The 19,515-nt window shown below is 50.9% G+C and overlaps 2 protein-coding genes across 22 annotated transcripts in view; both read right to left on the bottom strand.

Annotated features, from left to right (window-relative positions):
- The window catches only part of RAP1GAP (RAP1 GTPase activating protein), a 69,388-nt gene extending 67,613 nt beyond the window's left edge, over window positions 1-1,775 (bottom strand). For all 6 annotated transcript variants that reach the window (XM_042244630.1, XM_042244633.1, XM_042244625.1 and 3 more), the window contains exon 1: window positions 1,687-1,775. The gene's annotated coding sequence lies outside the window, so the exon portion shown is untranslated. The remainder of the gene's footprint in view (window positions 1-1,686) is intronic.
- A 9,647-nt stretch (window positions 1,776-11,422) lies between these two features.
- The window catches only part of USP48 (ubiquitin specific peptidase 48), a 74,512-nt gene continuing 66,419 nt past the window's right edge, over window positions 11,423-19,515 (bottom strand). For 10 of the 16 annotated variants that reach the window (XM_027965548.2, XM_042244613.1, XM_027965550.2 and 7 more), the window contains 4 exons: window positions 16,592-16,717; window positions 15,103-15,151; window positions 13,010-13,036; window positions 11,423-11,969 (listed from right to left, as the gene is read on the bottom strand). In XM_027965548.2, the coding sequence (XP_027821349.1) occupies window positions 11,947-11,969; window positions 13,010-13,036; window positions 15,103-15,151; window positions 16,592-16,717 (225 nt within the window). In that variant the 3' untranslated portion in view covers window positions 11,423-11,946. Of the gene's footprint in view, window positions 16,718-19,515 lie in introns of all 16 variants that reach the window. The other 6 variants (XM_060411466.1, XM_060411470.1, XM_060411467.1 and 3 more) reach the window with 1 other exon arrangement.

Here is a 19,515-nt window from a genome sequence, read left to right as displayed (position 1 = left end):
CCCGCCAGGCAGGCACCCAGCACAGGAGAAGGCTGGAAGCTAGGAAGGTCCCAGGAAGGGGACGCTCACCATCACGGCTGCAGCCAGGGGCGGCAGAGAGCTCTGGGAAGCGGGTAAGTTCTGGGCCCTGAAGAAAGGTGAGGTCCTCCTGGATCTGACCCACCTTCGCCTCCTCCATCCAGATGCACCTCCCCCCTCCCCCAGGCAGCACGGGAGAGGGGATCACCACCCCATCCCGCCACCCTGCCTCGACCCCGCCACTGTGGCGCTCTGCCTGGACCAGGAGTCAGAGAGCTGATGCTATGCCAGCCAGAGACAGCTCTGTGACCTTGAGCGGTTCAGTTAGCCTCTCTGAGCCTCAGTTTCCTCATCTGTGCAATGGAGACCCCAGTTCCCCACCTTAATAATATTGCTGTGGGTGGGGAAGACACTCTGCCACTTAAGAATTAACTGTGACCCTGAAATCCTTTCTGAGGCCGTTAAGACTCCCCCTCTACTTCCCCCAGAACCTCCAACTGCCAGGGGTGGGGGGCCTCCGACTGAGGTCCCAGATGCAGGAATCAGGAATGTCTCCAGGCTTGCTGGGCATGACCACCGACTTCCCCGTCAGCTGCTGCCCTCCCCCTGTTCAGGGGACCCTGTGGCGGGTTTATGTCTCAGTAGCTTGAGAAACTCAGGGCCACCCACCTTCTCTGGCTTCTTCTTCCCCGCCCCCTGGGCAAGGAGGGCCCACAGCCCCGCCGCAGGGTGGGCTAGGAGCCTGGGGAGGAAATGCTGCCCCTTCCTTCACTTCCCTGACCCGTTCAGACCCGGCTCCTCCCAGGGCTCCCTCCTCGACTTTGGAGGAGGAGGAGGATACAGGATGGGTCAGACGCCAGCGTGTGAAGGGTGGCGTGTCCTTGTCGGTCCCACCCCCTGGCTCGCGGAAGGACCCCCGACAAAAACTCGGGGTCACGCACAGGTCGGGGTCTCGCTAGCCGAGAGGGCGGGCGCGCACCCCCTGAGCTGGTGTCTGGATGGGCGCGTGCGTGTGTGAACACAGATCTTCCCCAAGCCCTGGCGCCCCACGGTTGGCACCAAAGCGTCTGCGGGGCTTCCCACCCTGTGGATTCCCACCCTGTGGATTCCCACCGAGTCCTCAGATCCTGCGGAGCCAGGGGAGGCGACGAGGGGGCGCCCGACTGCGTGACGCGGGTGCCCTGCTCCGCGGCGGCTTGAGGCCGGGGTTGGGTTCGGGGGTGGGAAGCAAGGACATCACTGCCCCCTCAGTTTGGGGTCGTCGGACCCCCACTTCCCTCCTCTGAGGACCGGAGCGCTTCCTCCTGGGGCTGTCGGGGCTGGGCGGGCCCCTCCTTAGGGACTGAGAGAACGCACCTACTTCTCCGCGCCCCCTCCCCAGGGTGAGCGGAACACGGACCCCCCACCTACGCAGGGGGGTGGGACCCGAGCCCCCCAACTAGCCGCGGCCTGGACGCATCCCAGGAGGAAGGGGGCAGAGCCGGCTCACCCCAGGCCTGCCTCTCCGTCCCCTGCCTGCGCCCCCTCCCCGCTGGCCGCTCCCCCCCGTCCCCCGGGTCCTCGCCGGCGGTCCCCATCCCCCTGCCCAGCCCGCCCGCGCCAGGAGCCCGGGCCACGTCCATCCCTTCCCCTTTCCAGGGCCGCGTCCGCCGAGCGCGGCGCACTCACCCGCGGGCCTGGGCCGGGGGCGTCCTGGGCTCGGCGCTCCGGTCCCCGCGGCTGCAGCTGCAGCTCTGCTCGGACGCGGCTCCGCGATCGCCGCCGCCGCCGCCGCAGCAGCAGTTCGGGGCGGGGGTGGGGGGGCGCGTCACGTGACCGCGGAGCCTCCTTCCCGGCGCGCTCCCCCCTCACTGCGGACGGAGCCGGGGCCGCGGGCGCGGCGGAGGTCCCCACCCGGCCTCCCTCCCACCCGCTCCGACAACAGGTCCCGGAGGCGGGCGCTCTGCGCCCCACTTTACCGGTCGGGAAACTGAGAACCCGAGAAGGGGAGGACTAGGTTCCGCGGCTCGACTGGCAGGGCCGGGCGGGGACCCCGCTGTCTAGACGATAGTCCCTGTTCCCCCCCGCGCCCCCCGCCCAGGGAAGAGGGGACAACTTCTGGGGCAGGTGGGGTCGACGCGGAGCCCACGCCTTAGGCCCGCGTCTGCAGGGGCAGGGTGGAAGAAGGCGCCCCGGGTTTAGCGGGGTGAGGAAGCCGTGCCCGCGCGCGCATCCTCCGCACCCAGGCGCCTGGCCTGCGTCCTGCCCGCGGCCGCGCACTGGTCCCCCCATCTTCCATCCAGCCGGCTAGCCCCACCCCGCCCCCCGACAGCCTCCCTGGCCCCGGCAACTTGCTTCCCACTCAGCCTCACCGGGAAACGGGGGCATGGCGGCCCTCAGGGCACGCTCGAAAGGATAAGCGGACGGAAGGCAGGTGGCCTCAGGGCTGGAGTGCAAACCCGGGCAGGAAGGGGCCCCGAGATGACCTCAACCTGACCCCCGGGGCGCAGAGAGGGGAAGAGCCGGGCCCAAGATCACAAGCGCGGGAGAAGCAGCAGCAGCGGCGCCGGGGCCCACAACGCGCTGGACTCACTTCCAAGGGACAACCCTTCTAGGCGGACTGAGGACTCGGGCCCTGTGTCTACAGGCTGGAGCCATGGGGGCCAATGGGTGGGGGCGTGCTTGGCAGGCCCGGGGCACGCAGAACCTTACCTTCAGCGGGGATCGTTGAGACCTCTGGACCTCAATGCTGCTCTAGTAAGTGGAGAAACCGAGGTTGCGGAAGGGGTGGAGACAAACCTGCAAGGCCTCTGCCCTCCAAGATCAGCGGGTGCGCGAGGCCTATCTCACAGAGAAGATTTAGGGAGGGTTCAAGTCTTGCATTCACTTTGTTATTGTTAACATTTTTATTTATTTTTGGCTCTGCTGGGTCCTGCTGCCCCGGCTTCTCCCTAGTTGCGGTGCATGGGCTTCTCTTGTGGAAACAAGCTCTGGGGGGCGGGCTTCAGTAGCTGCGAGGCTGGCTCCCAGGCTGTGGAGCACAGGCTCAGTCGCTGTAGCACAGGGGCTTAGCTGCTCCGAGGCACGTGGGATCTTCCTGGGTCAAGGATCGAACCTGTGTCTCCCGGATTCGCAGATGGACTCGGTACCACTGAACCATAAGGGAAGCCTCCAGGTCTTGTATTCACTTACTCAATGTATTTATTGAGCACCTGCTGTGTGCTTAACAAATGACTTCCACCTACATTTTCCCAGCTATGGGGATTCGTTTCATTAAAGACAAGACACAGGGCCTTCAGCCACACTTCCATCCGCTGCTGGACAATCTGACATGTGCAGGCCTGAGTGTTGAGGACCAACAGTGCTGGGACCCGTTTCCCCGCCAAGACTCTCACCTCAGCCAAGAGAGATCAGAATTAAGGGGGAACTGCAGGCCATGCCTCACCCTCATCCCCATCGCCCCACACCCCCAGAAAACTGAAAAGGCAGAGGGGAGGTAGGGATGGGTCCATGTTCTTTCCAATCCTTTGGGGCCTCATCTGCAGGCTCACCCCAGCCATGGGTGGGAAAGAGTTCCCAGATCAGGATGCCTTGAACTTCTAAGAGCACAGGCGTGGCCTGATCCAGCTTCACAGGGTGAATTTCTAATAAAGCGTCGCAGCACTCCTGGTGCTGTAGGGCCACAGATGTTATATTTCTTTCAATATTTAGTTTTGGCTGTGCTGGGTCTTCGTCGCTGCGCGTGGGCCTGCCCTAGTTGAGCGTGGGCTTCTCACTGTGGTGGCGTCTCTAGATGGGGCACGCGGGCTTCAGCACATGTGGACTCTGTAGTTGTGGTCCCCAGATTTAGTTGCCCCGTGGCCTGAGGGATCTTCCCGGACCAGGGATCCAACCTGTGCCACCCGCACCGGCAGGCGGATTCTTAACTACTGGACCACCAGGGAGGTCCCCAGAGACATCATTTTGAATAGTGCTGGCAGAAGAAGGCTGTCGAGGAAGAAAGAAAACTGCAGCGGCTCTGTAAGCAGCGCCTCCTCACACTGTGCCCACCCCAACCCCTGGGGGCCATCTGACTTCCTGTCAAAGCTGCAGGCCTGAGCCTGGATCCTTCTCAGGATGCTCCAGGATGCTTTATAGTTTGGTTCAAAGCTCTAATAAGGGGGAAGGAGTCGAATGAGACTGGTCAAGGCGCTTCTGGGGATAGTGCAGGAGGGATTCTGTAGTGCAGCAATTGCCTCAGATGGGCGTGTTGTGCAGGACATTGGTCCCGGGAGATGCTGGGTGAAATCAAACCGAGTCATATTTGGGAAATAATGGTTGAGAGCCTAAAGCCCTTCCCGGGCAGCATGCACTGGGCTGACCTGCCTAGAGCAAAGCTGGGCTTCTTGGGGAGAGCACACAAACTCCAGGGTTCTCCGAAGCAGCACCCCTCTTCCCATCCTTTTTGTACATGGTGCTGGAATTGTACCCTTGAATTCCATTCCCATCAAGATTCTGGTGCCTGTTCAGCTTCTCCAGCTGCTCTCCAAAAGAGCCCTCTTCCCCTCCGTATGGTGAGACACAGACCATGGGCTCCCAGCTGGAAAGGGCTGCTGAGGGAACCGCTTCAGACCAGGCTCCAGGATGGAGCCACGGTGCCTCACGTGAGCCGCAGCCAGGGGCCCCACGGAAGCAGAGGAGGTGTGGAAACAGAGTGAGGAGCTGCAGCTGTGATTTGGACCAGCAAACTCCATGTTCTCCAAGGGCCCATGGTCCCTGAGGGACTGAACACTACCCAACCCTGGCTGAGTAGCTCCTTAAACGAAGGCTCTTTTGTGCCAGGCCTCCCTTTCTTCTTTATAACCAAGGAGCTCTTCAATTACAGCACTTTCCTCCTTACAGAAAAACCTCAGTGCAAGAGGCCTGTGATCTCTCCTGTTGTCCTGGGGGCCACGTGCGGAGACTGTCGGGGGCCCTGGGGAGCAGGCAGCAGGCACGTGCAGTAGGGGGCTGGGCATGGAGCCTGGGTAAAGACTGGATGAAGGCCCCAGAGCTCTGCTTTCTCTGCCCTATTTCAATCCAAACCACTCAAGACTGACCACTCACGCATGGCTGCCTCTGGGCACAAGCCTTCTCTCTTCCAAACACTTAATACATTGCGACCCAGCCACCAAGCCTGCCCTCCCTCCCAGCTGCTGAAAAATGGAAGCTGGCTTCAAGAAAAGAAAAAAAAACCCTGATGTCTAAGAAGGCTGGAGTGAAAACGTGGGTGGTACTACAGTAAGCTGGGAATAATGCACAAGGGAGTCAAAAAACAGCAATGGAAGTAACTCTCCTCTCTGCCCCCCTGCCCCTCCCTGGCCAGATCAGAAAGAGGAGGACGCAGACAGAGGGAGAAAATTCCGGAGGGTTGGCTCCCTGACATGTGCTCTCCGTGGAGCAGCAAGTCAGGTTGAGGAGGGGCTGGTGAAGAGGGTGGGCTGCAGGGGTGGCTGGAAGAAAGTCCTGCTCCAGTGAGAGCAAACCGGATGAGGACTGGGAGTCAGCTCCGGGGCATGTCAGTCAAGAAATGTTCTGAGGCCTCTGTTTCTGGGGTGGGGTCGGGCGGTGCTGCCCTGCTAATGCTGGACGCATGGCAGAGAGGACGCCACCCGGGAGGACCCACTCTTGGATCACAGCTAGGAAGTCCTCATTTTGAGGACAAACACAGTCAAGCCTAAAGGTGGGGACGGCACTGGCCACACCCAAGTAATGGAAAGCTCCCCCCCCCCCCCCCGGGACCCTGCTGTTGCCTGACAAGAGCTTCCCAGGGGTCCGTTCTTCCTTGTTGGGAATCTATGTGCCACGCTATAGGGTACAGGATGAGGAAAATGACTGGACCCCCGCCCTCGGAGAGCTGGAGCAGTCCAGCGCTAACTAGGTTGATCCATTTCCTGGGATTTGGAGTTGGTTTTAGGTGCAGACCCAGGATCCAGCAGAGCCCTAACTCTGGTTCCCAGTTAAGACAAAAATAAATAACTCACTCTAGTTCTAGACAGTCTAGCACGGCTTGAAGCCTCCTTCACCCAGAGCCAGTGCATGCTACAGATGGGAGATGCAGCAAAAACTCCAAACACAAAGCAAAGACTGACTCACATACAAAAGACAAGTCCCTTAGAGGTGGTCCACTGGGGCAATTTCTCACACACACTCCCAGGACCTGGAGGCAGTGGGTGGGGCTGGAGGTGGAGGTGAAGAGGTGAGGCCCTACTATCTTCACAATTTCTACACCCACTTCCTTTTACAGCCAACACTCAGGCACAAAGGGGAACACAGTTATCCAGGATCATAAAAAGGGCCGGTAGCAGTCCACTGTTCCCTCGGTTACAAACAAATACACCAGAGAATGGGGGAAGGGGAGACCAAGATCCAAGCCTGCAGAGGCCTGTGTGCCAGCCGGCAACGTTTCAGCCCAGACGGCCGCTGCCCAGGCCTTCTGGCTTCCTCGGGGTGTGTCCCCCCACTTCCTGTGGCCCAGGGCCTCTCCTGGCAGCGGTAATGCCGATCTGGAAATCAAACTGCCGTTCCAGCTGCTGTTACGAGGCTGGGTCCCTCCCTGACCAGGAGCACTCTCCCGTCAAAGGCCTTGGCCTGCCTGCGCAATCTCAGCCAAATCCTTGAAAGCAGGTTTTTTTCTTTTTAATTTTCTTAAAGCATGTGAGGGGAGAACAGATGATGCCCTCTATGTGAGATCAATACAGTAATTATGTTGGACGAGCTCTCAGAACTAACTTCAGGGGAACTGAGACAGCTTCGGGGGATGGCAAGGCGTGAAAACGCAGCGCGAGCAGAGCCACCGCGTTTCTGCTGCCCATCTGGTAGCAGGCTCCACTTCTCCAGGGAGTGTGGTCTTGTCTCTGCTGCGGTCGGGGTGGGCACAGCCGTGGCTCAGTCTAGTAATAAGCTGGTGCACCTCTCAATGCTGGAGGCAGAATAGCGTCCCCTAGAAAAGGCCAGACAACTCCTGGCAAGTTACAAAGGCGACTTGATTCAACCTCTTCCCAAACTCTAACGAGCCTCAGAAAAAAGACTTAACTCTTACCATATGAACAAATGTGACCAGCTTGTCTGAAACATATGCATTTTTTTAAGAGTGCTGAATGTAATATGGTAAGCAAGTAACACAGCAATCATTTGATAAAACAGGTCCTGGGGCTTATCTGTTTGGAAACTTCCCCCAGAAGCACAAGAAATACCTGTTCCCTGGACTCTACTCTTGACAAGTATTATTCCAGAAGTCTCAAGAGGTTAAATAAAGAATGAAAAAAAGACTCTCAGGTCAGGAAGGAGCCTGAAGCACTGGCCGCAGCCTTCTGCTCTGCCTCGCGCCTGCACAGCTCTGCCTCCGAGGCTCACGGCACCTGTTACTGATGTTCTTGGCAATGACAATCAAGACACCGGAAGCTGCTGCTCTGGGGCAGAACCTGCCTATCACAAAGGCATAAATTGTCAACACTCATTCTAAACGTGTTTTGAATTCCTTTCAACCTGACTCTGCAAATAAACACAGAGTTAAGGTGCCTTACTGTCTGTCCTTTAGCTTCGTTTTCCTTATGGGCCAAGAGGAAATATTTATGTAGCAGACTGACCAACCACACCTGTCCAGCCATTATTTAAATTCCAGCAGCTTCCGGCACAAGCAATGTCCTCACGTTCCCGGCCAGCTCCGCTCTGTGGTTCACAAGACCTCTTTTTGAAGACTTACAGAAGGTTCCATAGCATTTCCTCACAAAGGCTAAAGTCAACTTACAAAGAATGACGCAAAGTAATTTTTCCAACAAAAATGTGTTATTGTGTGGTTCTCAGTGTGGAAGGGTAAACAAGGCGGCAAATACTGCTCTAAGAGATAATACGGGAAGGAAGACAAAGCAAAGCCAACTAACTTTTCTTAATTATGAGGTAAATGCTGAGACTATCTGAAGCACGGCGACCCAAATTCTCAAGCGTGCCCTTCCAATGCTCGCCTACACATGCAGGTGCGACCTGAACAGCGAGCAGACTCCTCAGCCCAATTAGCTCAAAAGCTCGACTTGGAAAAACCCCACAGATGTCTGGGGTGGAGGAGTTTTCTGTCTCCCTACTGGGTTCTCTGGCTCTCAGGACTCGACATGAAGCTGTTGCTCCGTGAAATGCCAGACGAAGTGTCACGTTTTCACACAGGTCTGTGACTTGTTTTTTAATGAATAAAGGACTCATGTTAATAATCAAATCCCCAGCCAAAATTGCTACCTGCACATTGCCTGGGTTTTGGGGGTGGCAAACTGCCAGCCTTCACAGTCATGAACAGTCGGTGGCACACCCTGCCCTTGGGGTTACTCCAGGGTGGCACACATGCCACCGGCAAAGGGGTGAGAATCTTCCCAAAATGAAAGCGCTGGCTGTTCTTGAGACTGAACTCTGGTCACAGTCCCCTGTAACACTGAGGAAGCCAACATTCAAATGCCAGAGAGAAAGGATGTGAGACTCCTTCGTGCTTCTGAAACAGGAAAGGCAGGCTCCAATGCTTACTTCACCTCAGCAGTTTGTTTAGACAGACATAAATCACCTCTTGGGTATTTCAAATGGGTTATTAAATCCTAGCATTCACTTCAAATATTACCCAGGGCCTGGTCAACAAGCCCAAGACTACACAGACCAGCCAACTGGACATTTAGGGTATTAACAGATTCCGAGGAATTCCTTGGTGGTCCACTCTCACAGCCGTGGGCCTGGGATTCAATCTCTGGTCCGAGAACTAAGGTCTCAGAAGCTCTACAGCAAGTTCCCTCACCCCCCAAAAAAGGAATTAAAAATGGAATAATAAACTGCCTCTGGATTCTGACGTCACAGAAACAAAGGGACGTTCACTTCTTTTTGACTGGGCAAAAAGGTTAACTGTAATTCTAACCAATAAAGTTCACTGATACACTGAACTAATACACAGATACTTATTCCCCCCTAGGGATGAAGACATCCAAATGGTGACCTACATTCCAGGTAGGTCACAACTCTGCACCAGAACGGCATGTGGCACCCATTAGATTGGGATTGAGGAATGGAAAGAAACAGAACAGGGGCAGGGGGTGGCAGGGACTTCAAGCTTCATTTTACCTTTCACAGAAGACTCTCATACTTTAAAAGACAGAAATGAACACACGCATGACGCGAGAAACCTGATGGAAAAAGTCTCTGCACCTTTATAGTACTCCTCAGCCAAGAAGACAACTGATCTATCAGTTCGGACAAGGCAAGAGGGGATTTCAGGTTCCCCGCTGTACCCGTTTTCCCCGTACTCAATGGTGAGGTGGTGATGCGGGCCACAAATTCATGTACACAATACTGCGAGACTCTGGGGACCGGGGCTGGGAGAGCAAGCCCAGCCCAAGGCTTCTCAGCAGGGGTGGCCTGTGCATGCTCTGGGGCCTAAGCATTTCTAATAAAGCCTCACAGCGCTGATGGTCCTACGGGGAAAACAGACATCACTCTTGGAACATGGTTGGGTTGTGGAGGCCCACCCCACTCCCACCCATTCTGCAGAGTTAACAAAGGAGCCGGTACTGGCTTATTAGCCTGAAAGACTTTTATCACAGGGTGTTATTTTGTACCAATGCACGAGGGAAAAAGACTGAAGTAACACATTTGAAACTGCCATTAACTGCAAACTGGGAAAGGGTATCAGATTTCTGGGGACTACTGACAAGTTTATGTCAATCCTCAGAAAGAACCTTCTCTGGCCAGCTTCTCAGTAGGCAGAAGGAAGCAGCTGCCTCAAGCACGAAGTGAACCACACACAGGTCTTTACCCTGGGGAAGGAGCGGGGCTTGGTGTGTTGTTATTTTATGTTCAGCTTCATGAGGCGGGGGTGGGGGTGGGGCAGGGGAAATCTAAACATCAGAAGAGTAGTTCACGATCTAAACCAGGAGTCCTTCTTTTCCCTTTGAGACCTCAGGGTGGGACCCACTGGTTCCAAGGATGGATGGCTTCTGAGGATCCTGTGTGCCGTGCACGCTCTCACACAACAGACTCATTAAAACACCCCCTGCCTCCTCAGGGGCACAGACTAAAGACACTGCAAACACAGAGGGAAAACACAGGCAAGGAGTTGTAATTTTACCCAACAGCCACAATTACTCTGATAAAAAAGAGCTGTTCCAATGGGCTGCTGCCAAGGTTACTGGTTCTCAAACTGAAACCTGCCTCCCCCATCCAGGATTTCAGCTTAAATTTTCAGAAAAGGGAGGGGTTAAAAAAAAAAGAAAGAAAAAAAAAGCCTAGCAAAACCCCAGGCTAAATAAAGTGTTAGCAAGGGAGATGTCTGAGTCAGCATCTCGGCCCAAAACTCTATAGAGTACGTACATACTCAGAGAAAACAGAAACAAGCTCCAGTCTTCAATTCCATCTGAAAATCTCGAGTTTTCTCAAGAATACTGTTTTGCTTCTATGTTGCTAATCAACAATAATCTTGAATTGGATAACAGGGCACACTCCATCCACATATTTTTTCTTTGTTAAATAATGTTATGTAGAAGATCTTTTCTGGGCATTTCAGAAGAATGCTTTGAAAAAGAGAGGAAGTGAGGGAATTCCCTGGCTGTCCAGTAGTTAAGACTCCACGCTTCCAATGCAGAAGGCGTGGTGGGTTCCATCCCTGGTCAGGGAATAAAGATCCCACATGCTGTGCAACATGGCAAAAGAGAGGAGAGGGGAGTGAGATCCAAGAGATGGGATCTGGAGGCTGGGAAGATGAAACTTTATATATATAAATCTGTGTTATCATCCAAATGGACTTCAGGCCATTTTACTCTTCTGATAAGGTGGTCAGATTTCTCCAAACGGCAAGGTGTTATTTGATTTCCCACTTCTGAATAATGGGCTTTCTTCACAGCTCAGTTGGTGAAGAATCTGCCTGCAATGCACCCTGATTCAATTCCTGGGTCGGGAAGATCCCCTGGAGAAGAGACAGGCTACCCACTCCAGTATTCTTGGGTTTCCCTGGTGGCTCAGCTGGTAAAGAATCCATCTGCAATGCAAGAGACCTGGGTTCGATCTTCCCTGGGTTGGGAAGATTCCCTGGAGAAGGGAGAGGCTACCCACTCCAGTATACTGGCCTGGAGAATTCCATGGACTGTACAGTCAATGGGGTGGCAAAGAGCTGGACACGGCTGAGCGACTTTCACTCTCCTCTGAGTAACAGCAGCACTGGAGGATGCTATCTCGTGCAATACACTCTCCACCCCTTCTGCAAGGCATGACAGTGAACAGCCTTGGGAGACAAAAATGACACACGAGCCCCTGGCTCACTGCAGGGGACACACAGGTGCCCCCTCCTCTTCCCAACACTGAGTGAGACCGACCGCAGGCAGCGTGTGGGGGGGTGTCCTGGGGCCGACACAGAAGTCTGATCTGAAGACACTTTCCCACAATTACAGCAAGTTCTTCACTTTCATGCTTTATTGAAAGTAAAATATGAATCAAAGACAGGTACTGGTAAGCAGGTTATTTCTCTAAAGAATCACTTTTAGTTCAGAGCAGAATGTCGTCCCATCTACTGTGATACAAACTCTTCATGGACCAATGCATCTGGTATGAAACTCGAGCAAGGAAATAGAATGGAACTTTTTTCCCTCCCGTGACTATAAATCTCATATGTAAACATGATTTACTGATACTGCTACTAAACTTGTTCAGTCTTTTACTTGCCCTTTCCCTCCCACCACCCCCCTTAAATATAAAATTTGAAACATTTCCTTCAAGTCTGATGGCCTTCAGTGCAATCTGCTTTATTTGACATAAGGCATTTTGGAACAGTCACTTTTTTGAATGGTTTTCTGCCTTTTGGAAGAGTCATGTAATGGTTTAATTCTTAAATCCACCTTTTCTTTAATGCCCTAACATGTCAAACTCCTCTTCCCTTCTGGTCATTTCTGAGCAGTCAGCAAGTATTCAAAAAGATTAATGTCCAAGTAGACCAGTACCTGGGGAAAGAAGCACACGTGGAGGCACAGTTGTAAGCTGCAAGGTTAAGGGTTCACGAATCCCATTTGCATCACCAACAGGGAATATTCAACTCAATGAGTAAGCACAGAAGCCCTTGACATTGAAAGTAAGAAAATACATCGCCGTCTCCAGGCTTTCAGCTAAAGCACATTTCTGTTGAAAGCCACACGGCTCGTACGCATTATCTTCACACAAGGTAATCAAATTTTATTGAAGCTTTCATTTGATGGCCGTTTTTCATAAAAAAAAAAAAAAAAGTTCTGCTTTATTTGTTTGAACCACTTTGGGAGTGTCTTTGCAGTGGGAACATGTACTCAGAAAGCTGCATTGAGAGGGAGGCTTTATTGAGGCCAGGAGCTTGGCTCACTTGTTTGCAAGGAAACCCTGGTATTTGATTCAAACTCATTCTCTGGCAAAAACCACAACCTGCCATGGACCTCTGGACTAGGCCACAAAAGATCAAAATGGCAACAGTTAAATTTGTGAAAGTCAAAGGTCTGAATTCAACTGTGTGCAGAACCCTAGTGGCCAGGATGCAGGAGAAGGCATCGCCGTTTACCCATTTAAAGCGATAATCCAAGAGATGCCTTAATCCTACACAGAGAAATGAAACCTTTTCGCTGAACCTGATGTAGTTCAGCAGATTCTTCTCCTCTAATTCTTATCAGTTACAAACTGTTTTGCTCTAAGATGAGACTGATAAGAGGAACTGGAAAAAGGTTAAGTGTAAAAATGAAAATGCCACTAGCTAAGTGCCCAACTTCCCCCAAAACGAGATAGAAAAAGCACAGTGGACATCTGGCAGTGGATATGTCTAACACACAGGCCCGATCTGAGGCTTGAGTGCTGATACAGATAATGAAGACGCTTGAATAAAAAATGCATTTAACTAAAATTAATTTCAGTCATGAGACTCAGATTGAATTAAATTTTAAAATCAAATTATAGGCTTCACATTAATAGAAAATTACAGTATGACTGTGACACTCATGAACAAAGCATGACAAATGTAACTTACCTTTAAACCCTTCTTCTGGCATACACACTGGAAGGGAAAAAAATAAGAATTCCAAATTGAAAAGACTGTTGCTACAGACAGCAATAAGTTCACTTCAATGCCGAAGGATGAAAAGTTTAAAACAGCTTTTAATAACCTTACTCACCTATAAAGGTTACCTTTGAAGTTACGGATAATATCAAACGGCAATCTTTGTTTTCATTTTTATAAAAGCAATACATATGCATCATTGAAAAAGACAAACACTGGGAAGAACAAGGGTTGTGACTGGAGCCAACATTCTGCACGACTACGGAGGGGCGGGGCGGGGGGGGGGGGGCCCTGCTGGAGAAATCCACGGGGCCTCCGCCTCCTGTCCCCTGCTTTTGGCCCTGCGGCCACGTCTTCTGGTGTTTAACCTCAGCATTTCTAGATGCTTATATTGCTAATTCACAATTTTTGGTAATACCTAATAGTTTCCTCAAAGATAGAACCACCTCTAACATAACACATGGCCCCTGCCTATCCTCCTGACACACTGGTATTTTTTGTCGCTAAGCCAATCTCCAGTGTTACACTCCTTTTTTACTCCTTAGCAGCGGCCATGGTTGAACGCTCTGGGGTGCCTGGGTGATCGTTCTTGTCTGGCATGACTGTCTCTCTGGGGTTGTAGCCGCTGCATTACTTATGTGTTTCATTTTCTCTGTACCATCTCTGATTCAAGGGTGAACTCCTCAGGACAGTCATCTGTCACTTCCACTTTCCCAGGGAGCGTGCTCCAATCTGGAGCGCGGGTGCTCAGCGCCTCCTGCAGCGCTTCGTGCTGGAAGCTCTGGAACTGCCCCCTTGCCCTCTTCAGGGCATCTGCTCCTGTGTTGGATCCCTGTTTTCAGGTTCCACTGTTGACGTCTTTCTTCTTACTCTTGTTTAACAGAGTACCCTCTCCCAGAGTAAACGGTAGGTGAGAAAGAAATTTTTTGAGGCCTTATATTCACAGAGCCACCAAATGCGTGTAACAGATAGTCTAGTCAGAGAATTCTAGACTGAAGCTCACACTTCCTCATTCTCTTGTGGGCACTGGCCCATTGGTTTGTCCTTGACTCTTCATCTCAGGAATATGACTGGTCTTTCCTTCCATACCTCTAGATGTTTTTAGGATCTTAATCTCTAGATTTGCACTAAATTGTACCTGGGCCTTGGCACACCCGTTTTTATTTTCATGAATTGTCTTCTGTTCTCTGAATGTCCCTTACATACAGACGATTTGCTCTTTCTCTCGTACTGTTTACAGTTACTTTTAAAGCTTTCTTGTGCTTCCTGCATCATCTACCTCCTGTCCAGCCTGTTGACTGATGGCTTTCGGTTCCATGCTGTTTTCTGCCCTACCATCTGGAGGTCTCTGGCTGTCCGCTCCCACCTACAAAAGTGTGAGGGACTAAAAAGATGTCTGAAAACTGTCTGGATTGGCTTCACCCAAAGGTACCTGGGAGATGAACTACTTTAAAAATATCTGTACACTGTTTCCTTGAATTGCTCTGGTTTCCCTAGAGGAGAGTCTCTTCCCTCCACTGTGGGAGGGAAGAGATGGGCTGCCAGTGTTTGAACAAAGGGCTGGTCTCCCTATTTGGTAGGTAACATGTCTCAGTCTCACCTTTCTAGTTTAATTTCTTCAAAGGAACACAAACTCTACAGGTCAAGAAGGGGCACTGAATGGATATAAAGGGAAGGGTTGTGAGGCTGTGTGCAGTGGTGAGCCGGTTCAGGTTGGGACCTCACTCCTATGTTCAAAGGCACCCGGGCCATCTAATTCCTGTGTGCCTGCCACATGCTCTGCAATTTGAATTAGCTCTGCTTTTTGTTGACCTCGTCTATCTGCAGGCTTACATCTGTTTCAGTTTCCTACAGTAAACTACTATTACACTTTCCTCCATTTTCCCAATTTTCACAGATATCAGTCTTTAAAAAGAATACTAACGGTAAGACTCTACCTTAGCATGTAGAAGCTTTACTCAAGCTTAAAAGTAAGGACACTGTAGACTAAAGATTCAATAACTAAAACCCCACCATCATTGAGCAAGTTCCTCAACAATTCCCCAAACAAACTGGTCTTTTACCTTGCATGACATCGTCCATTGCAGCATAATCTGCAATTGGTTCATCAGCCTAGAAAACAAATGAAGACAATTCACAACCGCAGGGGAATGGAAGCCAGGACGAGGAGAGCGCCCAACCTCCTCACAGAAAAGGCTGGCCATGGCGTTGACCACCATGGTGCTCCCGGACACAAACACTGTCCAGTGGAAAACAGCGTTCAAGCCAGAGCTGGCAACATCCAGGATGAACAAACGGCACCCTGTCAAGTGGGCCAGGACTCATCACCCCCGTAAGTGTACAGACTGCACACTGGATGTGGCACTGCTTTCCTGTTCCTCAGACACTTTTTAGATGTAGCAAGGTTCAGATATCCTCATTTAATGGATATGATTTCAGGTGCCAATGATGACAGCGTGAGTTGCGAGAAGTAAAATCAGGATGGTCCTCGAAAAATGCCAATTAGGTTAAAAATACATTTTCATCTTTCCCCACCATCAAGAACGAAATACCCATGTTCTTTTAAAGGCAAGAAACGAATGCTGAGTCTGAGCTTGTGGTAGGATTAGCTGCAAGGGCAAAGAGGACAACGACCAGTACAGACTCCAGTTGCCCACCTGACGTGCAAACCCATCAGTGACAGGGGCTGCTTCTAGGATTTTAGACCGGGCTCTTCTGATTCAGCAAACCAAACAGGTTTTCAGAGTTAATTCCACAGAACCTACAGTTCCAAGAAAACCAAGCAGAGGGAGGGGGCGGGGAGCAGGATGAGGGGCGTGTGTGTGCGCGTGTGAAGGGCCAGATATGGACCTGCATCACCACTTCCAGGGCCTAACTTTTATCTGGCCAGAATTGAGGCTCTGCCTATGAACAACACGCTCCCCAGTTCAGAAACCTGCAGAATACTCTAACACATCACGCAGGGGGCATGCGTCTGGCCACCCAGAAACAAAAGAGGCAGAGGAAAGTGACGAGATCAGGCCCTGCCTGAGGGAGAGAAGGCCTGGGCTAAGCAGGCTGACTCAAGCAATCTTCATCCGTGACAGTCGCAGAAGCCCCGGTTTTCCAAAACACACCTGCCTCTTTTAAACCTTTTCTCCCCAAGGTCAATTTTCATATCCTGGATAAGAATCTCACTAAGCCAACCAAAAGTATTTTGACTACTGTGGTCAAGCCTTGATTCTTATGTTTCTTTCCGCGCTTAACTGGCTGGTACTTCTGAGGAGGGGGGGATGTTTTAATAGGTAGAAGTACGGTTAAGTAATTCACCAATCCAGAATTTAGGGAGGAGGTTAAATCTAGATTATTTTAAACAAGAATTATGAGAAGCCCACAGACCAAGTGACTGTCTGACCTGCTCTAAGTCTCTGGTAGCTCATCCAGAGATGCAGCTGACTCACAGCAGTAGCTTGTTGCCACAACCTGCCAAGGACCTGGGAACCTTAACCACCGCCGCACCCAGTCTACACGTGAGAACCCCCTGAATCCCGCAGGCGCAGAGCCGCTACTCACCTTTAACAAAATCACAGATTCAGGAATGACGCCTAGGGTTCCGAGGGTGGCACAGTCATCACTTAAAATCTTTCCATCAATTGACAGGTTCTGGTCAAAAGGAGCAACCGAGAACGCATGCATGATCTGTGCCAATATAAATGAAACAAAGGTTTGTACAAAACAAAATACTGAGACTTACTCTGTGTGAATAAATAATTCTAAGGAAGAAATAAAAGACTTCAGAATACAAAAGATACTACGGTTTGCAGTCAGCCCACTTGCTTCATTCCTATTGAAACTGTAATCCCAATATATCTGGGAATATCCTTAGGAGGCCTGTTAGAGAATCAGGAGACAGTTGTACCCTCAGGTCCTTTTGTTCTGCATCTTACAACCCCTCGGTGGGTGGGGGTGCGGAGAAATGAAAGAAGTGGGAGGCGGGGCTGGGCTGACAGTCACTCTGGTTACAAGGCTTGGGCACGGCTGTTATGGTTGCTCCCACTGTGCCCAGGTCCCACATCTTTTTAATAATCAAATCAATTCTAAATTCTTTCATGAAACCATCTCTAAATTAACCAGCAGGCTATCTGGACTCTTTGATTCCCTTCTGTGAGCAGCCTGGAATACAAACTTTGGCAGTTAGGACTGCCACATATTCTTAGATTGGGTCTTGCCTCTAGGAGCCAAATATGAATTTCTTAAGGGTAGGGACCATGTATTCCACCCCAGTTTTAGCCAAGTATTAAATACATTCAGAAAGACTATTGTGCATATTAAACATTATTTTCAAAATCAGAAAAATGAAAAAAAAAAAAGTTTTAAAATCACATCCAGGTAGTAAATACCAGAGAGAAACAAGGAGGAGTTGGGCTCAGGGAGGCACACATAGATACCTTCAACGATACATTCTAATTCTTCATTTGGGTGTGTTCTAGAGTATTCATTTTATTATGCTGCACACCTGAATGACATAGTCAACAGAATGCGTTCTACTACACATCTTTTGTTATACCAATATCCATGATGCTATGGGGAAATCAGTCTACCCTTTTATGCACTTGATTCTGCTCTTTGAAAAAATCCAGAAAAACAAAACAGGCAGCCCTGAACCCCGTCTGTATAGAATTGGGCCCAAGAGCTTTATAAGCTGGGAAGACCCTGACCAGAAAAGTGATTTTAATAACAGCGCACAAGTAAATAAGAAGAGGGATAACAACAGTGGCCTCCTCCCTGTTAGGCCAGATTCATAACCGGACTTCTCCAAAGGACCTCAGGCCCTGAGTGGCAAGCAAAGTCTGCTTAAACAGGGATCATCACCGATCCTTCTATGGAACAACTGAGCCTATTTCTGGTGAGAAAGGACAGTTCTACCAAAGCCAGCCCGGCACATGGGCATCAGGCAGAGCCAACAGCTCTGGGTTCATAAACATGACCCAGGAAGAAGAAAGCACAGCGATGGAGAAGGTGTTCTGGTATCAACTTTAACGAAGGCAATGTCACAGCTGCCTGACTGCACGAATGCTAGTTCACAGGGCCTAAATGGGATGCACAGGGTCTCTGCACCATCGCACAGAACGGATGAACAGCAAATACCTCTAGACACGAGCACCGTCACTCAGGGGTGGAGGCTCATACTTTGTATTTTGAGCCCACAGACAAGGACATTTCAATTTATTCAACAACTAATGAAAAGACCCTGATGCTGGGAAAGACTGAAGGCAGGAGGAGAAGGGGCTGACAGAGGATGAGATGGTTGGATGGCATCACCGACTCAACGGACATGAGTTTGGGTAGACTCCGGGAGCTGGTGATGGACAGGGAGGCCTGGTGTGCTGCAGTCCATGGGGTTGCAAAGAGTCACAACTTCCAAAGACACGACTGAGCGACTGAACTGAACAGAATGAAGATTTATTACACCGTGTGTTGAATATTGTGCTAGGTACTGGAACTATAAAGGTGAGTAGTAATCCCACCCCAGAGAGGTCCAGAGGGAAAAAAACCAAGCAGTGAAGCTGGTGGCAGAAAGCACACACAGAGCTGGTGGGGCACACAGAAGGGAGGAGTGCGCTGTGTAACTGAAGGCCAAGACAGGTTTTGCAGAAGAGATGTTGTCAAAGATGAACCATGCTTCCTAGTGAGGAGAAAATGATATTTCAGAGTGAGAGAACAGGCCGAGGACATGGAAGTCTATGGCCTACAGTATAATTCATAAACCGTTAAGTGCAAGGAGAATTAATGTTCTCCAGGTCTGTGTGACGAGCGAGTGCAGCACGGTCACTCTAGGAAGCCTAACAGGAACAATGAAAGCTCTGTTCCTATAGCTTCATGTTGCTTGCCATGACGTGCGTGTGTGCAGGTGTATTTATTGGCTGAAATGAGGAAATGCAATAAGCAAATTAGGAAAATTTCCTCCTTCCTAAGGCAGGCAATACCACCTGCTCAAAATCCATCTTAGGGAAAATGGAATAAGACAATTAAATACTGAACATGTTTTGAGAAAAGGGATGAATTTGTACTTCATTTACATTATGGCCTCATAGGTGGATGAGTTAAGCGACTATAAATGGGTATGGTGGCCATCCTATTAAAATGGAAATGTGGTCTACCCCAGGGAAGAGGTGCCGTGAAACATAAAAACACGCACTACGTGCTTGAAAACTCACCCACCACCACCAGCTGAGGGTCACATGCATGTCCACCAAGCCGGCACGGTGCTCAGGCGGGGTGGCAAAAACCCACCTACTGGGAGGTTTTGAAAGCACGCCATGGAGCACTGAGGGGGAATTACGCTTCACCGCCCTTTCTTTTGACTGTTTGGATCACAGTGGTCCTCCACGAAAGGAAGGGAGAGGAGAGGAAGGACACGGCAGAGGAGCCATCTGGGGCGCGCACATCAGGGGGGCTTCCTGTCCAGAGCTGCTGCCTTCTAACAACTGTCTGCA

The sequence above is a fragment of the Ovis aries genome, chromosome 2 (assembly GCF_016772045.2).
Source record: "Ovis aries strain OAR_USU_Benz2616 breed Rambouillet chromosome 2, ARS-UI_Ramb_v3.0, whole genome shotgun sequence".
In the NCBI taxonomy this organism is placed as follows: domain Eukaryota; kingdom Metazoa; phylum Chordata; class Mammalia; order Artiodactyla; family Bovidae; genus Ovis; species Ovis aries.
Note: the sequence above shows the minus strand (reverse complement) of the source record. Positions and strands in the feature narration are given on the sequence as shown.